This window comes from Salmo salar, chromosome ssa19, assembly GCF_905237065.1.
Source record: "Salmo salar chromosome ssa19, Ssal_v3.1, whole genome shotgun sequence".
NCBI lineage: Eukaryota > Metazoa > Chordata > Actinopteri > Salmoniformes > Salmonidae > Salmo > Salmo salar.
The window spans coordinates 66897495-66911917 of NC_059460.1; the positions used below are offsets into that span (position 1 = coordinate 66897495).

The 14423-nt window shown below is 38.9% G+C and overlaps 1 protein-coding gene across 2 annotated transcripts in view; it reads right to left on the bottom strand.

Moving 5' to 3' along the window:
* Positions 1–14423, bottom strand: part of cpn1 (carboxypeptidase N, polypeptide 1) — a 183250-nt gene that overhangs the window by 68862 nt on the left and 99965 nt on the right. For both annotated transcript variants that reach the window (XM_045701860.1, NM_001141729.1), the window contains 2 exons: positions 8555–8731; positions 6838–6949 (listed from right to left, as the gene is read on the bottom strand). In XM_045701860.1, coding sequence (XP_045557816.1) covers positions 6838–6949; positions 8555–8731 — 289 coding nt within the window. The remainder of the gene's footprint in view (positions 1–6837; positions 6950–8554; positions 8732–14423) is intronic.

Consider the following 14423-nt stretch of genomic DNA (forward strand, 5'->3'; position numbering starts at 1 on the left):
ACTTGAACTCTGTGAAGCATTTATTTGGGCTGCAATCTGATGTGCAGTTAACTCTAATGAATGTATCCTCTGCAGCAGAGGTAACTCTGGATCTTCCTTTCCTTGGTGGTCCTCATGAGAGCCAGATTCATCATAGCGCTTGATGGTTTTTGCGACTTCACTTGAAGAAACTTTCAAAGTTTACATTTTCCGTATTGACTGACCTTGATGTCGTCAAGTAATAGTTGGCTGTTGTTTCTCTTTGCTTATTTGAGCTGTTCTTGCCATAATTTGGACTTGGTCTTTTACCAAATAGGGCTACCTTCTGTATACCACCCCTACCTTGTCACAACACAACTGATTGGCTCCAACGCATTAAGAAGGAAATAAATTCCACAAATGAATAAGGCACACCTGTTAATTGAAATGCATTCAAGGTGTCTACCTCATGAAGCTGTTAACTGTTAAGGATACAGCATGTTCTGGTTGTAAATGATAATAAAAAAGTAAACAAAATATTGTGAGTGGTTGACGCTTGCTCCAGATGTGCAGTGGAGAGAGCAGTCTGTACACCTTCCACGAAAGATAATCACAGAATTTACATCAAGTTGCTTGTTCCTGTGTGGAAACATTATAATTACAATACCTTTCTTTATAACATTGTAATAACTGAACGTGTGATATACCCTGCCAAATATTTAATAATATTGAAAGTACATAGTGTAGTTACTAAGGTGCTGTAACAAAAATGTTCTTAGATTAAGATGGATTCCTATTGACCACAACTACATGTACTGTATTGGGTGTCTGTCTGACATCGTTGTAACATAGTAATTACATGAGTAATTCATGTGTTTCACTTCACATTAAGTTGCTTGTTCCTGTGTAGAAACATTGTAGTTATGATACTTTTCTTTATAACAACATTGTAAGAACTGACATTTTGATATATCCTGTGAAATATAATATTGTAGTAATTACTGTACATGTAACTACTATAAGCCATGCATTTCATTTTGTAAGCCATGCATTTCAACTTTTCATATAACCCCCATTCCACCCAATATACAACATCTTGGGTTGAAACACTCTACATTGGTCATACAACTATTTTAGATGTATATTTTGCACATCATTTAAAATGTTTATAAGGAGTCTTGGAGATGTTTTCAAAATAAATGGTCTAATATTGAACTAGTATGCAGCACTTTACTTGTGATTGAATGTGATACCGATACACCTTTTTGTTGAGAATTGCCAATATGATAACTAACATACATTTTATTCTTGTTACAGGATCTCTTTCTTTATACAACAGAAATGCTTGCCAGACTGCGGGTCATGGAGAACCCTGATATTCGGAAGCTTGTATTGCCTTCTGGAATACCTGCTACCATCACTGATCTTAGCTCAATTGTGCCAGAGACATTTCAGCTTCAAGGGGATTTTAATCTACAGTACATGGACAGTGAATTTGGAGATCAGTGTTTTTCCTTGACAGATGACATTATGGACAAAGACACCATCGAAGTTGCTTACCTTGACCCCCCCCCTCCCCCCTCCATGTATTGGACACCAGCTCTACCATGCTATCGGATGACACCTGCTCCCCTGGGTCCCGTGACACTGATATTGTCCTCTCCACTTTGTTTCCTCCAATACTCACGTTGTCAACAGTGTGTCACTACATAAGAGTGCGCAGCTGAACACTATGCTGGAAACACTTGGTTTGTTATTATAACTAAAACATAACCAAACTTTGATAAACATAAATAACAAAGTTGTTTTTGCATGGATTCTGTGACGCGGTTAGCTTTTAAGAGCTAGGGCCGCTATTTCTTGTTCCAGAGTCCCGCTTAACTGACAGGTTAAAGTCTGCTTGAAAGAGCCACTAACCTAGCTAAGCTGCTAATGTTAGCCGTCAAGCTAACGAAGTTGGTCCCAGATGAGTTTTCCAATGGAGCCCTCTTTGTCTAGAGAAGTAAATGAACAGTTCCATACACTGTAGGAGATGTATCTACTACGCTTTGTTTTGGGACAAACTGGATCACTCAGAGTTCCAATGCCACAACTGTTTGCTTGCTGAAGATAATAGGCTTAAGGTGGCTTCCTTAATCACGCAGGTCACCAGCCTACATAAGAAACTGGCGAATGTTTACCTTATCTGCGCCGGTGGCTGGACGTAATTCGTGCATGCAATTCCATTATTCCAACTGGCCGGTGTTGCCCGGAGTCCGTTCGCCAGGGAAGCCATCTCGTGCCTCTCCTCCCCCATATCTGATAGCGGAGACGAAGGAGCACAGCAAGAGGAGCATGGCAATAAACGATGGTCGTATGTCACGAGCCATGGAAGCTGAAGACAGTGGTCTCCCGCAAAGTTGTCTACACTCCCAACGAGAGGCCCGGAGCGGATATAAACAATGAATAGTCTGCTGCCCTGGAGCCTGATCTTCCTGCACCTTCATCACTGGGGATACCTGTGTCTGCGGCCACTGTTTCTACTCCAACTCCTTCCCCTACAATTAGAAATCGACGTCAACAAACTTCCGTTCCTGCTCTGGAACGAGCGAGGCTTCTCCATCTATCGGAGGCCTGCATCATCCTTGAAGCGCGGGAGTGTGTGGATTTCCTCGTCCTTCTCGCCAGCCATGATTTTGGGCAGCTCCATGGTAAGAAATGTTACTGTTCCTGGTGCAAAAACAATGTCCTATCCATGTGCCTATGAACCAGATTTATGCTGTTGTCACTGAGGCGGTGTGTAGGAAGTCCACTGTGTGCAGCTCACCCTGCACTAACATAAATAAACATGAGAATATCTACTTCTGCTAAGCTTCCCAGTAAAACAATGGAAATAAGCAAACATCCCAGAAAAGTGCTCAAAAAAGCCCATGTTAACATATGTAGCTTAAGAAACAAGGTTAACGAAATTAATAACTTGCTAGTAAGAGATGACGTTCATATTCCTGAAACTCACTTAGATCAGTGGTTCCCAAACTTTGAATAGTCCTGTACCCCTTCAAACATTCAACATCCAGCTGTAACCCCTCTAGCAGCAGGGTCAGCGCACTCTCAAATGTTTTTTTGTTGCCATCATTGTATTCCTTCCTTCCTTCCACACACACACACACACACACACACACACACACACACACACACACACACACACTATATTATACATTTATTAAACATAAGAATGAGTGTGAATTGTCACAACCCAGCCGTGAGACGTGACAAAGAGCTCAAATAGGACCAGGGCACAAATAATAATCAATCATTTTGCTCTTTAACCATCTTACATTTAAAACCTTATTTGTTCATCGAAAATTGTGAATAACTCACCACCCGCTAGCAGAACCCCTCGACAATATCCGGTGAAATGGCAGAGCGCGAAATTCATATATTTTTTTTATTAGAAATATTTAACTTTCATACATTCACAAGTGCAATACACCAAATTAAAAGCTTAACTTCTTGTTAATCTTGCCATCGTGTCAGATTTCAAAAAGGCTTTACGGCGAAAGCACGCCAATTGACTATGTTAGGTCAGCGCCTAGTCACAAAAAAAACATACAGCCATTTTCCAGCCAAAGAGAGGAGTCACAAAAAGCAGAAATAGAGATAAAATGAATCACTAACCTTTGATGATCTTCATCAGATGGCACTCATAGGACTTCATGTTACACAATACATGTATGTTTTGTTCGATAAAGTTCATATTTATATCCAAAAATCTCAGTTTACATTGGCGCATTATGTTCAGTAATGTTTTGCCTCCAAAACTCCGGCGAATTTGCTGAGAGCCACATCAATTTACAGAAATACTTATCATAAACTTTGATGAAATATACAAGCGTTATGCATAGAATTAAAGATAAACTCTCCTTAATGCAACCGCTGTGTCAGATTTCAAAAAAGCTTCACGGCGAAAGCACACCTTGCAATAATCTGAGTACAGTGCTCAGCCACCAAAACAAGCCATACAGACACCCGCCATGTTGTCAACAGAAGTCAGAAATAGTGTTATAAATATTCACTTACCTTTAATGATCTTCATCGGAATGCACTCCGAGGAATCCCAGTTCCACAATAAATGTCCGATTTCAAAAAGGCTTTACAGCGAAAGCAAAACATTAGATTATGTCAGCAGAGTACCAAGCCAGAAATAATCAGACACCCATTTTTCAAGCTAGCATATAATGTCACAAAAACCCAGAAGACAGCTAAATGCAGCACTAACCTTTGATGATCTTCATCAGATGACACACCTAGGACATTATGTTATACAATACATGCATCGTTTGTTCAATGAAGTTCATATTTATATCAAAAAACAGCTTTTTACATTAGCATGTGACGTTCAGAACTAGCATACCCAACGCAAACTTCCGGAGGAATTTGCTAACAATTTCCTAAATTACTCACGATAAACGTTCACAAAAAGCATAACAATTATTTTAAGAATTATAGATACAGAACTCGTCTATGCACTCGATATGTCCGATTTTAAAATAGCTTTTTGGTGAAAGCACATTTTGCAATATTCTAAGTACATAGCCCAGGCATCACGGGCTAGCTATTTAGACACCCCGCAAGTTTAGCACTCACCAATATCAGATTTACTATTATAAAAGTTTGATTACCTTTTGTTGTCTTCGTCAGAATGCACACCCAGGACTGCTACTTCAATAACAAATGTTGGTTTGGTCCAAAATAATCCATCGTTATATCCGAATAGCGGCGTTTTGTTCGTGCGTCCCAGACACTATCCGAATGGTAAAGAAGAGTCGCGCGCATGGCGCAATTCGTGACAAAAAAAATCTAAATATTCCATTACCGTACTTCGAAGCATGTCAACCGCTGTTTAAAATCAATTTTTATGCCATTTTTCTCGTAAAAAAGCGATAATATTCCGACCGGGAATGTCCATTTAGCTAAACAGAGGAAAGTAAACAAAGCTTTCGGTCGACGCGGGCACGAGCCTGAGTCTCACAGTACTGTAACCAGCCACTACCCAAACGCGATACTTTTTTTCAGCCAGAGCCTGCAAAGCCACGATTCAGCTTTTTACCGCCTTCTGAGACACTATGGCAGCCGTAGGAAGTGTCACGGGACAGCTAAGATCCTCACTCTTCAATAAACAGAGACAAGAAGAACGACACCTTGTCAGACAGGCCACTTCCTGCATGAAATCTTCTCAGGTTTTTGCCTGCCATATGAGTTCTGTTATACTCACAGACACCATTCAAACAGTTTTAGAAACTTTAGGGTGTTTTCTATCCAAAGCCAATAATTATATGCATATTCTAGTTACTGGGCAGGAGTAGTAACCAGATTAAATCGGGTACGTTTTTTATCCAGCCGTGAAAATACTGCCCCCTAGCCATAACAGGTTAAGAGGGTGTGAACAATGCTGAATGGGTGTAGACAAAGAAGGGCTCTCCAATAGTAGTACCAAAACATTGAAAGACTTTTGTCAAAGCGAGTTTACAAGTTGATCAACTTTTAAAGCAGAATTACTTTCCCATTGTTTCCTCAAATGCAGTGTATGATTGTAGAAAAAGCCCACGGAGTTGGTGGAATAATCCTTTAATTCATTGCCACTTACTCATCTGGGCCAGGGGTGCTTTAATTAGGTCAGGCGGAAATGTCCGACAGATCTCCACTCCATAAAAGGAGGAAATCACCATCACCTGATCGCGTTGCTTTCTCTTCCTTCACTCGGTCAAATCCAGAAGTTCTGTGCGTCCAGGAATCCACGTAAGTCCACCGACTCTGTTACCTTTCATCTTAACTTTCATCTGAACTATCTGTTGTGATCGGGAGAGTGGGCCATCAGTTATTGTTTGAAGTTATTATCGCGTGGCTAGGAGCGCACGCTTCAAACATTTTGTCTAATGTGAATGGTCAATGATTCCGGCCCTACAGATCATAATAGGCCAATTATGCAATTGGTATGGTTAATATGTAATGAAATTCCATGTACACATGATGACACTTGAAAGGGTGAAATAAGAAAGTAATTGTTTGTTGAACTGATCGGCTCTGATATCCAACTAATGGCGACTATAGATTGAATAACCGATCACTGTTTGTATTCTTTCATGATTTATGATAAATAGTTACGAGCCTAAATTACTCACCGATGATTCCTATTGACTTATTAATGAACTGGATTGTTGAATTCCCTAAATGATGTTCACAATGAATGATTGTTATGATTAGATCTTTGTGATGATGGATTTGATTGGATACACGTTATTCTGTTTCCTTTGTTATGCAGCACAGACTACTCAGTAAATATACCACTTTATGGTTAAAGGAATTCCTGCCTCAGTCTCATCCATTCCTCTGTCACCTGACCCGTGACCACCCTCACTGTCAGTCATCCTACCTGTCCAGCTACCCACACAGATTCCACTAATCTTTCAATGATAAAGCATTTTGTAGCTGAGTCTTTAATTTAATCCAATGTAAAAAACAGAACTTAAAATGTTGCTACATAAGACCGATTCCAAGTTGTGAGTCACAAATGTACATTGTTTGAAGCACACTTGTATACGTCTCAGTCATAGATGACAGCTCCAATATGCCCCCCATTGTGAACGAGAGGCCTGTAGAATCATGATTCTTTCAAGTCTTTAGATAATCATTCACCGGTAGGGGTGGTCCTACGTGCTCTCGGCATTACTGAATCTAAAGAACGAAATGAGTCAAAATATCCAAACATCCCATCACTAAAAGCCAGTAACTTCATGATCAAACATTATCAATGTACCAGCAACAGTCATTTTTCATACTTTGGTCGTCACACTTTGATATGGGTTCATACAAGTATCAATGCAGGACCTTTAAACTCACCTTTGGACAGAGAGTACCAGCTGGCTCCATTGGTGATCCCTTCATCAAAAAAATCTCCACAATTCCACCCCTTATGCATCCAACTGTGGGCATACGAATACGTCCTGGCCAACTGTAAGTACACAAAGACACGTTTCAACATCAGGGGCGGAAATCCTGGCCCCCCCATCCTGGGAAAAATATGATTTGTCCCCCCCAATATATCACTGAAACATAACTATGTAATTTAAATAATATTAATAATACGCAATGAAAGCAATTGTGCTGATTATAGACACTTAATAGCGCGTTTTTAAGTTTCAAAAGATTGTGACCCCCCCACCCTTTTCCTCACAATGGTTTGATCCACTGCCAGTTCCTTAGCTTGCTAGGTAACAGAGGGGTCGTGTCTACTGTCTGAAAGGCACTCAATGAACGTAACTGACGTGAGGTTAATCCAGTCAATCACGCACACACACTAGCTGAATATGCAGAGCTAGCGCGCAAATATTAACTATTAAGCTAGCTAGTACCTATTCCATTTATGTGGCCTCGTCAAAGATGGAATCTTTGCTATCGTCAATTTATTCCGAGATCAGCATGCAGATGATGTAAGTTAGTGCTTCAAAGTCCCTGTGATAAGGTTAGCAATAAACTGAAGTCCAAACTGAACAGAACTACACTCTCTTCTACCATTGTCTTAAATATATTTAATGGTCTCGTTGCAAAAGCTAAATTGTCGCAAGGGAACTTTTATTTATTTATTTTATTTAACCCGGGTAGCAAAGATTATAGCAAACACCACTGAAATGGAATTGGTGCTCGCTTGCTTTGCAAATTCAGCTATTGTTGGAAGCCAGCCAATATGAAACAAACTATTAAAATTACAAAAGGTTGCAGCATATGTTGTGTAAATGGTGAACTCATACAGCTGTCAACTCTTGTCATTTTAATCCGTTTCACATTTGCTAGCTACCTTTTAGATCGAAGCCCAAATAGAATGATAAAAGATAAGATGATAGAAGCCCATCTCCTACTGTAAATAACCTACACACTGTGTGTGTGTGTAGCCAGCCAGCCAGGTAGAAAAATGGCAGAAAAATAAAAGACGGACATCAGAGTATTTTTCAGTACACCAAAACGCAAAGTAAGAACCCTAGTAGCCTAATATCTCAAAGACTAGTTGATAAAATGTTCATAAGAAAGAAATGAAATTCTAATGGAAATGTTTCACAATGATGTCATTAGGCAGAGCAGGCAACAGATGGCACACAGACAGCAGAGTTGGGGACAGATATACAGGGACAGACTGGCAGAGACGGAGTCTCAGGTAAGTTTGTTGAGTCTTTGTTTGGCAACATTATGAAAGGTTCTCAATTTTTTTGACTTGTAAAATAGGAACATAATTGGAAAATGCCATGGATACCCCCACTCTCAACTTAAACTGGTGACTGAACTAAGATTTGTTAAAGGCAATGGTATTGCTGTTGTGAGTAGTTGTGTAGTTTTGGGTACCGGTAGTTAGGAGTACGGCAAACACCTTATTTCTTTGGTTCCTCAATATACATTTACCATATTACAATGTAGGCTATGTGTTACAGCACTACTTTTGGTGTCCCCCTCAGGAATTGCTCTTGAGAAAATTTCATGTAATTGTCCCCCCAAAGTTGATATCAGATTTTCGCCCCTGTTCAACATGCGCTATAATGTGACTCAGCTTTTTTTAATGCACCCGTACCTTCTTGAATATCTTGTCATCTGGAGTTGCGGAGTATGTGGTCTTGCCTCTGATGCGGGGGTCTCTTGATTTGTCAAAGGGGTAGTTGGCCACCACTGCCCCACCATGCAGGTTAGCAGACAGAACAAAGTTATAGTTCTGCATCCACTTTATCACTGCCAGTGTCTCCAGTTCAACCTGTAGGAGGCCAATGAGAGAGTATTTTTTTTTAAAGTATACTCAGCTTATATCAGACAATTTCACACTCAGCACTCAAACAAGGTATTGAAAAAAAACTTGGTTAGGGTAAGATTCTTTTATTTTTAGTTGTATTTACTTTATTACAAGGTGTGCTTGCTGAAATCAAGAGCAACTTTAGAAATTGTTCATACTTATTATTATTCACTTTCCTCTGGAAACTGTAGAGCCAAAACCATGAAAATAACAACAAAAACTCTAAAACGTCTAGATTGCCACTGGTCAATGTGCTTGAAAAAAAAAAATGTTTTGCTAGTACTTATACTTTTCACACTAAAACCTTAATGCATTAATCCCAATGCATTTCAAAGGCCATAGAGTTGAATTGTAAACATGTCCACTGTAATTATCCTTCAACCGTTTAAGCTAGAAACGTTATTCAAACTTTAAACTGTGCAGACCGGTCTGAAATAGGCTGTTTGTATACAGCTTTTTGATACCATTTATATATTTCTTCAACTTTAACCATTTTAAATTAGCATAAAAGCTCCATAGACATCAAAGCCAGTTTTGGATTCGACACTGCTTTTGAAGCATTTCAGCTACAAACACCAACACAATGTCAACATTTGCAGACTAACTCAACTTCAATTGCCTTTCAAAAGATTGTTGATACTATTTGTACTTTTTAAACTAAAACCATTTTACATTTTCATAAAAGCTCCATAGACTTCAAAGGCAAACTTTAAAGGAGATGTTTGCTTTTTTAACCACCTATAGTTGATGTCCATGCCCCTGTGGAAATCTAATTAGCATAATAATAAAAAATCAACATCAAAATCGGTCAGTTTAAGCTAGAGGTATCAGATTTTTTGCATTGTCGCTCTTCCGTATCTGTAGTGAAAGGTGACGGAGCAAGAGCGGTGTTTGTCAGACCATGAGACATCCCGAAAATCCGTCTTCCCTCGAAGGAAAACATCTGTAGCGTCTGAACAGTTTGGGCTACACACTAATATGACACACTAAAGTGAGACTCACGAACACGTACATGTCGGTTGTTTTGCTCTAGGACGCCCACCAGCCTCACAAGACTAGTCTGAAGGTAGCCGGGTTAACCAATGATATTAGGCCACACTTGGCCATGATTACAGACACCTGTGTGTCTTTTGACACTATATAAACGAGTCATCTCGCAGTGTTTGTGATCATACCCTGATGAAGACAGCTTGGCTGTCGAAACGTTGGATATTACATTTTTTCATCTGAGCTCCTTGTGCGGCTCTCCCTTATTGTCAAGTTTTCTCCGTTAGCCAGCACCTCGCCTTAATAGGTGTGCGTTTCTTTTTCTTCTAGATTGAAGGTAGCCGGGAACCATTTTAAAAGTGAATGGAATAATTGTATACATGGAGATAGTTTAGTGCCCAAAATAAGGGATTAAAGACATGTTAAAAAAAAAATCCTGATCTTTCTTATATCTCTCAGATATAGGACAGCCACTTCAGAACAAATTTCCTTTTTTTTCTCTCTGTTTATCCATGTATGAAGCTGTTATTCAATGTTTCTATTGGCTAATAACACTAAGGCCAAATTCAATGTTTAATGATATCATTTTTTGATACCTTAAGGGGTCCTAAAATTCTAAATCAAATAGCTAAATGATCCTTGGTATGACCATCTTAAAACAATTCAATGTTAGCTTAGTAGAACCCAAAGAGTCTAGCCTAGCTGGTTAGCTGCCTGCTGTCTGACAAAAATCACTATTTCAGTAGTTCTTCAACGTAGATAAGGCATACTTTTAAGACTCCTATCAACTATCATTCAATTAGATGTATTGTCAGGTAGAGATACCTAAGCAACTGTTCTTTATCTCTCTCGTGTCTCTCTATCACTTTTCCTGTCCGTGTGTCTGCCAGTCCCACAGGCTTGCCCAGGAAAGAACCAACAAGAATAGGTCATTGTAGTTAATTACCACGTTTTCTGCGCTTAAAGGGTGACTGCACTTTCTGATTTGGCCTCATTTCATATTTGCTAGCGGCCATGACTGAATTCAAACGTGAGTTGGTTTTGGAGAGTGGTTCAATGTGGGTGTCTCTTGGGTGTGTTTGCAGATGGAAAGAGTTAGCCTAATTATTTTGACAATTAGCTTCAGCCAGCTGGTGTGCGACCGTGGAGATATTGGTTTGACTTTGGATATCCTATCTCTGGGGCTAGTTAGGGACTATCAATAAATTACACAATGTAAATGAGACAATATTTTCATGTTGCACACCTTTTAGTTTTTCTATTAAATGCTTTCAATATTTGTAAGTGAATTTTTAGGTAAATTAAATTTGCAGCTATTGAAATTTTAACATAATTAACCATTGGTCTTAACCTCCCTGGGCAAGGTGGGACCAGTCAGTGGAATCGCGTGGCGCGAAATACAAATACCTCATAAATGCTATAACTTCAATTTCTCAAACATATGACTATTTTACACCATTTTAAAGACAAGACTCTCGTTAACTAGCCCAAAGTCAATCAAATTTACCGCGGGCATTATGTTTGGGTCGCGTGCAGCTGCACTCTGAATTGATGATTACTTCAGATGTAGGCATGTGGGAAGGATTGAAACAAACCCAACCTTCATTTACATTGTGATGCAGTAATGATGCAGTAATGACCACAGGTCTCACTAAACTCTGTTTTGGATGAGACTGACATGACCAAAGTTATCCTATTTACACTTTGTAGTCAATTTTGAAGGTAGAACAAGTGTTCCTGACACATATCGATGAGGCTGTTTTTTAAATGAGAAGTTGTTTTATAGGGGCAGTTGCTCTTTAAAACTATGGTGAGTTGGACAACATGTCCCAGAGAGAAATCTAAAGAAATGGTACACTGAGCTCACATAAGCAAACAAACAAACTAAATGAAATTCAAATAAGTGAACCGACATCGGTCAATTAGTTATTTAAATAAACAAAAATAAACTTTTGATTAATTACACAGCACTACTGAGATTTTTTTTTTAAAGAAAATTATTTTTTGGATCATTTGTTCATGTTTTTTCAGAGCCCCCATGCTACACAACAAGGATGAGAAAAAAAATGAGAAAATCGCTGGTAAGTTACTAAAAAACAAGTAAAATCACAAGTTTACCCGTTTACCTCAAATAGGGATTTGGTTTGTTGTGACTTTAGGCTAATTTATATTCAAGATCATTTACTGATGAATTACTGAAAGAATGTATTGATTTGATTAATGTGGTTATCCTAACCTAATTAATCTAAGAAGGACACTATTAACCTGTTTAGGATAGGGGGCAGTATTTTCAAGGCCAGATAAAAAACGGACCCGATTTAATCTGGTTATTACTCCTGCCCAGAAAATAGAATATGCATATAATTATTTGATTTGGATAGAAAACACCCTAAAGTTTCTAAAACTGTTTGAATGGTGTCTGTGAGTATAACAGAGCTCATATCGCAGGCCAAAACCTGAGAAGATTCTATATGGGAAGTGCCCTGTCTGACCATTTCTTGGCCTTCTGTAGCCTCTTTATCGAAAGTAGAGGATCTCTGCTGTAACGTGACATTTTCTAAGGCTCCCATAGGCTCTCAGAAGGCGCCAGAAAGTTGAATGATAACTCTGCAGTCCCTGGGCGAAAAACAGTAGGGGTTTTGGAAAGTGGTCGTTCTGAGAAAAATGACAGTGGTGCGCGCGTGCATGTGAAGACTCCATTTTCTATTTTCAGTGTTTGAATGAAAACAAGGTCTCCCGGTTGGAATATTATCGCTATTTTACGAGAAAAATTGCATAAAAATTGATTTTAAACAGCGTTTGACATGCTTCGAAGTACAGTAATGGAATATTTTGACATTTTTTGTCACGATACGCGCCGGCGCGTCACCCTTCGGATAGTGTCTTGAACGCAAGAACAAAACGCAGCTATTTGGATATAACTATGGATTATTTGGAACCAAAACAACATTGGGTGTTGAAGTAGAAGTCCTGGGAGTGCATTCTGACGAAGAACAGCAAAGGTAATCAAATTTTTCTTATAGTAAATCTAAGTTTGGTGAGTGCCAAACTTGGTGGGTGTCAAAATAGCTAGCCATGATGGCCAGGCTATTTACTCAGAATATTGCAAAATGTGCTTTCACCGAAAAGCTATTTTAAAATCGGACACCGCGATTGCATAAAGGAGTTCTGTATCTATAATTCTTAAAATAATTGTTATGTTTTTTGTGAACGTTTATCGTGAGTAATTTAATAAATTCACCAGAAGTTTTCGGTGGGTATGCTAGTTCTGAACATCACATGCTAATGTAAAAAGCTGTTTTTTGATATAAATATGAACTTGATTGAACAAAACATGCATGTATTGTATAACATAATGTCCTAGGAGTGTCATCTGATGAAGATCAAAGGTTAGTGCTGCATTTAGCTGTGGTTTTGGTTTTTGTGACATTATATGCTAGCTTGAAAAATGGGTGTGTGATTATTTCTGGCTGCGTACTCTCCTGACATAATCTAATGTTTTGCTTTCGTTGTAAAGCCTTTTTGAAATCGGACAATGTAGTTAGATAAAGGAGTCTTGTCTTTAAAATGGTGTAAAATAGTCATATGTTTGAAAAATGGAAGTTTTTGGATTTTTGAGGTGTTTGTAATTCGCGCCACGCTCTATCATTGGATATTGGTGAGGCGTTCCACTAGCGGAACATCTAGATGTAAGAGGTTGTTAAGGGTTGGATATAGAGAAACTCTTGAATTAACTCTATCAGTAGTTATAATTAATCGTTATACCAGTAATTACTATACCAACAATAAAATCACATTCAATTTGACTATATTCTCATCCTGAATAGCCGATAAGCTCTGGAGCTGTGAAAACCCAGTCACTCGCAAATAACTTCAGTTTCACAAATAATTAATTCAAGGTTTTATTTACTAAATTAAGTAGTTAAAAGATACCATATAAAGGCAGGGTACAATGGGATACAAGACAGTTATTCAGGCGAGAGTCTTAAATATGAATGGCTGCTGTACTGCTGCTCAACCAAAACACAAAACTAAAAGCATTGTATTTGGGACAAATCATTCACTAAACCCTTAACCTCAACTACATCTCGTAATGAATAATGTGGAAATTGAGCAAGTTGAGGTGACTAAACTTTTTGGAGTAACCCTGGATTGTAAACACTCATGGTCAAAACATATTGATACAACAGTAGCTAAGATGGGGAGAAGTCTGTCCATAATAAAGCGCTACTATGCCTTCTTAACAACACTATCGACAAGGCAGGTCCTACAGGTCCTAGTTTTGTTGCAAAGAGGGACTTAGTAAAATTGCAGGTGGCTCAGAACAGGGCAGTATTGCTGTCCTTTAAAAAGTACACAGACATGCATGTCAATCTCTCATGGCTCAAAGTGGAAGAGAGATAGACTTCATCACTACTTGTTTTTGTAAGAGGTGTTGACAAGCTGAATGTACCGAGCGGTCTGTTTGAAGTACTTGCACACAGCTCGGACACCCATGCACAAGACATCCCACCAGAGGTCTCTTCACAGTCCCCAAGTCCAGAACATACTATGGGAGGCGCACAGTACTAGATAAGAGACATGAATACATGGAACTCTATTCCAAATCAGGTAACTGATGCAAGCAGTAGAATTTAAAAAAAATTAAACGTTAAAAAAGACACCTTAT